Below are 8,805 nucleotides of genomic sequence, written 5' to 3'. Positions count from 1 at the left end.
ATTTTCAAAATATAAAACAAAAACAAACCCAGAACAAACAAAGACAACCACAGACAGGCTCAGATGCATACAGAAAAAACAATTAATGCAAACAAACTTGCACTTCACAATACAAGAAGAATACAAAAAGCTGAAGTTGATGAGAGTTTACAGAGTGTAGCCCAATCTGGCTCTTGCAAAGTGTTCCAAAAAGGGGTTGCATCTGTATTATGGACATCATGTCTGTTACCCACAACTGAAAGGAAGGAGGAGTGGGGGACTTCCATTCCCTCAGGATTCATCTCTTGGCAACAATCAAACCTAGTTCCAGTGGCCCCTGCACTTTAACCGGGAGTAGCTCTGACGATGGAGAACATCCAAAAATTACGAGTTCAGGTTCAGGCTGTAGAGGTTTCATATATGCCTTGGAGTACCAGTCAAATATTTTAAACCAAAACTCTGTTAATGAGGGACAAGACCAAAAGTAATGGAACAATGTACCTTCTGCCCGTCTACACCTGTTACACATGGGGGAGATAGAAGGAGAAATCTTGTGCAGTCTGACCTTAGAATAGTGTAACCGGTGGAGGATTTTAAATTGAATTAATTGGTGTCGGCTGTTTATGGAGAAGGAATGGATTTTAGACAGACACTTACTCCACATAGAGTCAGGCACATTTATCCCCAATTCTTTTTCCCAAGCCTGCCTGATCCCAACGGTATGCACTACAATAGAGTCACCAAGTAACTGTACAATTTTTGTGATAAGCTGTCTGGAATCAGGTTGGCTCTTGAGTATTTCGTAGATCCTGTGCTCCGACGGTAGAGTTGCAAAATCTTTAAACTTGGATTGGATGTAATGTCTGACCTGCAGTTATCTATAAAAGTGTGAATGTGGCAGATTATATTTCCCTTTTAGTTGACCAAATGAAGAAAATGTATCATCAATATACATATCCTTAATAGACACTAAACCCTTTTCTCTCCAGTCATGATAAGTCTTATCTTGCCAAGGAGGCATAAAATCATGATTAAAACATATTGGCGTCTGTACAGATGTGTCTGGCAGTTCCAAAAAACTTCTAATCTGATTCAAGATTCTAATGGTTTGTTTTAATACAAAACCCAGACATTTATAAGAGTCTAATTTTTCAAACTTGGTAAATAACATAGCCAACAAGAAAACCTTACATTTAAATCAATGTTATTTATACTGAACCAAATTATTACAGGCATCCTTTACATGTGAAGCTCTTGATCTCTCAAAATTATACAGGGAAACTCAGTATTGGCAGTCTTCCACTATGATCCTGTACCTATCCCCCTGCAGGTGGAAGTGCGAGTGGAGGAGTCAGAGAGGATGCGAGTAGTCAGTTCAGTCTGCACCTGCATTGTTTTTCAGTGCAGTCGTCCTCCTCCTCTTCACTCCAGAGATCTGCACTCCATCATTGTTGCTGCCTTCCAGTGTCTCAGTGTCTGGTTAACACAACATCCCACACTGCTTGGCCACAAGGTAACTGACCAGACCAACTAATCACTATGTATCAAAGAGATATCTAACTGCCAGATGACTGACCAGCAGGTGAACGTCCATGCGCTTTATTTAGTGTGTGTTTTATTTGACTTTATTCAGGAGTGTTTGTTGGAGGTCCTGGAGATCGTGGAACTCGGGATTTCAGGCAGTAAGTCTAGACAGGAACAAAAAGTGAGATGTAAAGAGGAGAAAGACCAAAACCCAGCCTCTCTGAGGGTGAAGGAGGCAGCTGAGGCCACACTTAGCTGGTGAGCATCACAGTAACAATAACATTAAGATTGTAGAGATTATAGAAACCAATCGTTTTGCATATAAGATCTGACTTATGCATATCATGCATTTTGGTTGCTTCTTAACAAGCAACAGGAACAAAAATGGAATTTTGACATGAATTGCTTCGAGGATTTATGTCATTTCAAAAATCTGTTACTGTTCATCAAAGGTGTGGTATATGTGGTATAAGACTGTCAGCTCCAAAAACGGTTATTGTTCAAACATTTCATCGTAGAAAGCTTTCTGATCCTGGCTATACGTTCAGTCTGAGTGAATCTCCTTTTATTGCTCTTCACACACATGACACAGATGCAATGGAGACAAATGAGTCAAATAATGTTCATGAAGCTGGCAACAATGCGTTATTTTACTACAAGTTCAGTCATATTGAGTTCAATTCAGTTTTATTTATATAGCCTGATCCATGCTTGGTTGTGCCATGGTATTAGTGTTAGTATTAGGGGGTTAGGGGTAGGGTGTAGGGTGCTGTATTAAATAACTGATCACGGAAATGTGGCCAAACTTGGTCTTGCAAAACTATGAAATGCGCTAATTAATCCTTTTTTAAAAATCGTTTGTACAAATTATTTCGGTAAAAAAAGGAGGGGGGGGGGGTGTTTCTTTGGGTTTGTTTGTTTTTTACAGAACTCACGTTCTATTTTTTATTGTAATGTGGGACTTTACAGTACTGCCTCTTTTTTTTGTTTTTTGTATTTCAAATCAGCCATGCTAAAAGATTTGGTCCAAACTTTTTGGCTTTTAACCTTAAATGTTTTAGGATATTCATGTTAAAACATTGTCTCCCAAAAAGTAGGTGAATGGGCCTCTTTAAAAACAAACAATATCAAGAGAAGTATTTTAATATGTGAAGCTAAAATTTCACAGAAATCACAGAAAGAGGTGATTTGATTTGAGATGAAATGACACAGAAAGAAAGAGCATTGTCATCTTTACAGCCTTTTAGTCATCAGGGTTTGTAGTCAAATTAAAGTTACTGCAAACTATCAAAAGAAAAGCCCTGTGTAACTATAGTGAAACATCTCAAAACCACTTTGCTGTTGGTTTCCTCTAATTCCTTTGTGCACCAGTGCTCTATACAATCAATTAAATATTATTTATACAGCACCAAATCAGAACAACAGTTTCCTCAAGGTTCTTTACATTGTAATGTCAAGACCCTACCCACAGAGTCCTGACCTTAACACAACAGAACACCTTTTGGACGAATTGGAGGAGAGACTACAAGCCAGGCTTGTCAATTAACAGTGTCTTACCTCACAAATGTGCATCTGGAAAAATGGTCAAAAATTCCCATAAACACACCTTATGGAAAACTTTCCAGACGAAGCAAAGGGTGTGCCGACATGGCATGTAACTCAGGTTCACATGCGTGTGAAGGCAGATGAGCAAAAACTTTTGGCAACATAGCGTACAACTGCTGACCTGCTCCATGGTAAACATACTGAATGGATGAGCTGTAGCTTGGTTTGTTACCACCAAACATCCTATCCAACTATCAGACTGGGGCATCTCTAGCTTTAAGGATGTGGTCTGTATTTGTCTCAGTGTTATGCAGGTTTCAGAGGCATTCCCTTTCGTCAGTGGTATCCTCAATGAGGATGTTCTGGTTCGTTCTTCCTGTCAGAGTGACAGCAGTCTTGAGAAGTTCAGATATTTTGTGGTGGAAAGCTCCACGATCCTAGCCTTTTTGGAGCAAACACTGGGACGTGAACAGGGTGAGTCCTGATACAACTAATTGTGAAACTGATAAAAAGGAATCTGGGATGTGTACACAAAAGAATAGAAGCTAATGTTTTTCTATTTACATTATTAAGGAAAACTGTACAGGAAATAAATATATTGCACAGCAACAATAGCAGCAGAAACCCAGTGTACATGCATCATTCCAGACATGAAACTGAACTGGCCTAAAGATACAGTCATGGAACAGAAAGATGGAGATCCTGTTACCTACTCCCCACTGACTGCAGTCTGTTGATGAGGGTGTAAGTGGCTGTGGGAGATGGTTGTTTTGAATGCTGAGCTGACAAACAACATTCTGGGAGTACCTGTCCCAAAATGTTGTTGCAGCCTGCTGCCTTCTTTATTTTCACTCTCCTCAGGTTTTTACAGCCACGGCGAGATTTACTACTTTCTCATCAAAGTGAAGGATGGCTTTTATTACAGGGGTGCTCATTAAGAATGTTCATTAAGAAGGTGTTGTTGTCACACAGCCTTATAATCTGCTACTGCCTGAATCCCCTGCCACATGTGTCTGGTATTACTAGAGTCACTGTAGAAACCTTTAATCTTTCCAGCATTCACAGGCTTATCACATCACATACTCACACTGATCCTGGCACAACAGGAACGCAGGCAGTACTCGACACATACTGTAATATTTAATAGATATTTTAGATTTCAGCTTCTACTGTTCCACATAAAACTAATCTTTGGGAGGTTCAAAGTTGCCCGTTGATAGTTTCGATTGTGTTTTTGCTTTTCAATGGTGAATGCAGCACAGTATCCATCACTCATCATGGTGACCAGGGGAGCGTCAGGATGCCACACCTGGAGTCTAGAGCTTTGTCCAAAGCCTCACGAGGGACAAGCTGACACACAGGTGGCCACTTCCAAGCTGATGCAGTATGATTCAGTATATGTTGTGCATTCCTTCAGAGGACTTTATCATAGCTTACAATAGATTATACAAAAGATGTACGCAGCCACTTAGATGTCTTCCATTAGTTTGTGAAGTCATATTTTGTAGTACTTTTTTCAGGTTAGGTCAGTCATTTCTTCTCTCTCTTACCTGATGATTGTTTTCAGGAACCTCTGATACCAGAACAGCACAGCATGGCCCAGGAAGATGCCAGAATACAAACTGTTATCAAACAGCAGCTGCTTTCTGAAAGTTTTGATACAGTTCCATCAGTTAAAGCAGATCATAGTATTCCAGCTCTGCATGAGACCATTACTGAGGAGGTAAGAACCAAGTTGGATGAAACCCAGTATATTAGTATATGCTCCTTCTTTAAAACGAATTATCAGTTATAGATGATGACAGTCTTTTTTTTTTTCGCTGTTTATGACCCGTCAGCTCCTCAGTAATTAATTTTTTCTCTCCTTAAAACTTGGTATGTTCTTCTAAACACGTTGATTGACTGGTTACTTTATATGATGATGCAGTCATATAGAGACTGAGAAAATCTGGACTGATGATTGTGGTTGTTAGGTATAGTTAAGCCAATTACTGAAACTATTTCCTGAGTACATTGAACTGGTTAGGTGTGACAGTTGTAATTACAGTGTAATTCCAGGTGTAACCTTTTACTGGCCAGGTGCAGCAGCAACTACAACATCTGCGAACAGCTTTAAAGAGACAGCAGCAAGTCGAGGCTCGACCACAAGCTAGCAGTCGTTCGGCTGTCCCGATGACCTGTAAACCTCCTCCACCTGTCATCCATTTCCAGGCGGCAAGACTGTTCCTGTCCCACTTGGGCCTGCTGACACCTGAGAGTGTAAAGGTAAAGAGGTGCTCATAGGCGGTCGCCTGGTTGTTGGGGTCTTCACTGCCTTACTGTGGGCCTTTACCTTACAATATAAAGCGTCTTGAGGCAACTGTTGTTGCAATTTGGCACTATATAAATAAAATGTAACTTAAGTAAAATTACTTTTGAGCCTCTGACGATATGATGTATAAAAATGGCTGTAATTGCTAAACAGTTGATGTAATACTTTTGACTTAAAGCTGAATGTCTGCACTTCAATACCATGTTAATTGTTTGATTTAAAATCAGGTGGTGGTATACAGAGGCATAATTGGCAAAATGTCGTCACTGTCCAAACACTTATGTACCTGATTGTATTTACAAGTGTAAGTGTGCTTATCTGTGTGTCTCTCTCTGTAGGATCCAGGTATCAGTGGTGTTCCAGCTCCGCTTGTGGTGCTCGACTCATCTCTTCCTGGTTTCTTTGACAGCCTGAGAAATTTGGACCAGCAGCCATCAAGAATCTACGATTCCACCTTTATCTTCTACATGGGAGCAGGACAGAGGACAGAGGCTGAGGCAACCTAAATAGAGTTTTAAATGAGCAGCTGACTGTGTTCAACGTTTGTTTCAATTAAATATATTTTGTATATAGTTTTAGATCGGTTAAGGTTGTTTTCTTCTCTTTCAGTGTCATTTTGTGTGGACAATGACACACTGTTGGTTCTAGATACAATTATTTGCGAATTGTTGTAATGTTTTTTGAAAATGTTGCTCTTGTTGTGTTAATTTTATTATCTGTTTGTGTATAGATCCTGAAGAATGTGGAGTCGGCCTGCAATGTCCATTCACACTTCCTTGACTTCCTGTCATCTCTTGGTTGGCCGGTGGAGGTGGGACAGGTGGGCAGGGTCAGCACTAGCAGATCCGGTATGTGTTGCTGATTGGGCCATTCACAGAACACTCTTAAGGCTTTTCTTGCTGATGCAGATTGGTTATTTTCTTTCTACCAGAATTTTCTTCTGTGCTGGGTGACAGCGGAGGGAGTGTGTTTGACGGGAAGCGGTTCATCCTGATGTCCACAGACAGTCTGACAGAGCTCACCTTCATTGTCCCATCACTGCTACACAGTCATGGTAACACATAATGTACATTACTGAAACACTTAATCCAAGCTTCTGACCCAGAGGGTTTGTGTGGTGTGTGACTTGAGGAAGCATGTTAGTGTTTGAGATGCAAGTTTTATGTCTTCATTTTGGTTTTTGGTTTTATGTATTCAAATCAACACTCCTGTAATTACTCATGTAATAATGAAACCACATTAAGCAAAGTTGTTAAAAATAAGATGATTCAAAGAACATGAAACACTGAAACATGGCTAAACCTGATGTGATCTAGTTGGGAACAAGAAAGAGCTTCACCTATGACTCGCCCAATCTTCAAATCTGAGTGTCAATAAAACAGAAAATCACTCATAAGTGAAACTTTTGAATTAATATTTACATTAAATATTGAATATTTCTGCTAAAACATAATAGTGTGAAATCTAACATTTACTATGATTTTAAGAATGCATGTCACCATATAAGGTTGTGAGTAATTTATAAATTTTGTATGAATACATTTTATTTGACCTATTTTGTTTTCTTTGAACTAGATGGCTCGTCAAAGAGTTCAGAGGTGTTGTTCCCACCTGCTGAGTCACCACTCAACCTACCACATCACTCTAAATCCAATGTATGGACTTTCAAAATAAAAGACTGTTTTCCTTGTTCCTCTAATTTGTATCTTACGTACTCGTTTCTTACTTGTCTCTTGATCTTTCATGTCTGTGCAGAGTTATCCAGCAATGATGCCATGTAACAGCTCTGAATGCAACTCGATGATAGTCTGGGTCGAACGGTTCGAGGACATTGGTAACTATGATTCATTTTTCTGAAAACAGAAGTTCATGCTTGCTCTGTGCAAATTTAAAGTCCATGGTGACATTACAGATCACATAGACAAAGAGACTACCAGTGAGAGATGTCTTAAATTCAGAAGAGTTTGCTGAAGAGACTGAGACACATAGAGTGATCAGGCCAGCTCAAAGACAAAGTGTTATACTACTCACACAGTTCACTAAATGTTTAAACACAGGCTCTGGAATCTTAATGGCCTGGCCTGTGGCAGATTAACTATTAATGTAGGTGATCTGGATCTAATCTGTCTATGCCGTGAATGGAGGATAAATGTGTTTTTGTGTTTCAGAGAATTTCCCTGTGTCTGGTCTCCTGTCACATACCAGGTCACAAACAGAGATGAGGTAAAACTCTCATTCATTCTCACGCTTTAAGACTATGAAAAATCTTAAAATGTGCAAACACACTTTTGTCCATCAATCTGTTAGTATATCCACAATCCAGCTGATTTTTATACATCCTCTGAAAACTGGACTCTACCGAATCCATGTCAGTGAAAACACCACCAGCAAGTTTGGTTTGGTAGTCCCATTGGTCAGCGGGAGTGTGGTCAGCAAGAGGTCACTGGGTACGTGTCTCCTTGTCTTCGTGTCTGCATCTGTGACTGCCTTTTTTCCTGTCTGACCGTCTCGCTGTCTCCAGGTTTTTTGGTTAGGGAGATGGTGATAAACTGGTGCCACCGAAGATTGTTAGAAAGTGACTCTACTCCACCACCTCACATTAGAAGAAAGCACATGATCAATGACATCACTCTTCGCTACCGCAGCCGCCACTCTGAACCTGCCTTTTACTCTTCCCTTTTCTATGAACCCTAATCTGCTAGCCCTGCAATTGCATGTGTGTGTGTGTGTGTGTGTGTTGGTGTGTTGTGTGTGTGTGTGTGTGTGTTTGTGTGTGTGTGTGTGTGTGTGTGTGTGTGTGTGTGTGTGAGAGAGAGAGAGAGAGAGAGAGAGAGAGAGAGAGAGAGAGAGAGCGAGAGAGAGTATGAAAGGGTTGTTAAGTTAGTCAATCAGACAAAAAAGGTTCTGTTTCAGCCTTCAGCTAAAGACTAGACTAAACATTGAAATTAAAGATAATATATACAGATATTGTATGTTTTTTTGTTTTAAAAAGGAAAGCAAAAACCTGTGTACTTTAAGAGTCTTATGTTCATCCCATCAGCCAACTAATTGGTCCTCTGTTGAATTACATTGACCATTTTATAGCAAAATACCTTTACAATGCAAACTACAGAGCATATGCAATGACACATCTATGTTTGTTTTTGTTTTTCGTTTTTTTTTGGGGGGGGGGGGTTAATATAACTGATTAAACTCATTGACTGATGCAATCATTTTTGGTCAATTGCTGATCCATGACCAGTCGGTAAGCAGTAAGCCGGTGTGTCCTGGGTCTACACCAGGCCCTCCTCCAAGCAAGACATGCTTTGTTTGTTTATGAGAAGCAAACTAGTTTTCCGGGTCATGTGAAGGTTAGTAAGACTCAATTTACATTCCAGCTTTCTGGTCTGAGGCATGTGTTTTTGTGATACACCAGAGTGTCAAAGTAATCTGATTTCTTGCTTGTG

General features: G+C 40.0%; 1 protein-coding gene across 1 annotated transcript in view; it reads left to right on the top strand.

Moving 5' to 3' along the window:
• LOC102300364 (ral GTPase-activating protein subunit beta) overlaps positions 1 to 8,120 on the top strand; it is a 21,225-nt gene extending 13,105 nt beyond the window's left edge. The window contains exons 20-33 of the mRNA XM_014339695.2: positions 1,310 to 1,492; positions 1,613 to 1,761; positions 3,353 to 3,522; positions 4,306 to 4,409; positions 4,616 to 4,771; positions 5,128 to 5,313; positions 5,698 to 5,856; positions 6,090 to 6,207; positions 6,291 to 6,413; positions 6,935 to 7,014; positions 7,115 to 7,193; positions 7,528 to 7,582; positions 7,667 to 7,806; positions 7,881 to 8,120. Of these exons, the coding sequence (XP_014195181.2) occupies positions 1,310 to 1,492; positions 1,613 to 1,761; positions 3,353 to 3,522; positions 4,306 to 4,409; positions 4,616 to 4,771; positions 5,128 to 5,313; positions 5,698 to 5,856; positions 6,090 to 6,207; positions 6,291 to 6,413; positions 6,935 to 7,014; positions 7,115 to 7,193; positions 7,528 to 7,582; positions 7,667 to 7,806; positions 7,881 to 8,053 (1,875 nt within the window). The 3' untranslated portion in view covers positions 8,054 to 8,120. The remainder of the gene's footprint in view (positions 1 to 1,309; positions 1,493 to 1,612; positions 1,762 to 3,352; positions 3,523 to 4,305; positions 4,410 to 4,615; positions 4,772 to 5,127; positions 5,314 to 5,697; positions 5,857 to 6,089; positions 6,208 to 6,290; positions 6,414 to 6,934; positions 7,015 to 7,114; positions 7,194 to 7,527; positions 7,583 to 7,666; positions 7,807 to 7,880) is intronic.
• Positions 8,121 to 8,805: the final 685 nt, after the last annotated feature.

This window comes from Haplochromis burtoni, unplaced genomic scaffold (genome assembly GCF_018398535.1).
Source record: "Haplochromis burtoni strain Fernald_Lab_line unplaced genomic scaffold, NCSU_Asbu1 Contig_303, whole genome shotgun sequence".
Lineage (NCBI taxonomy): Eukaryota > Metazoa > Chordata > Actinopteri > Cichliformes > Cichlidae > Haplochromis > Haplochromis burtoni.
This window is presented reverse-complemented; position numbering and strand designations above follow the sequence as displayed.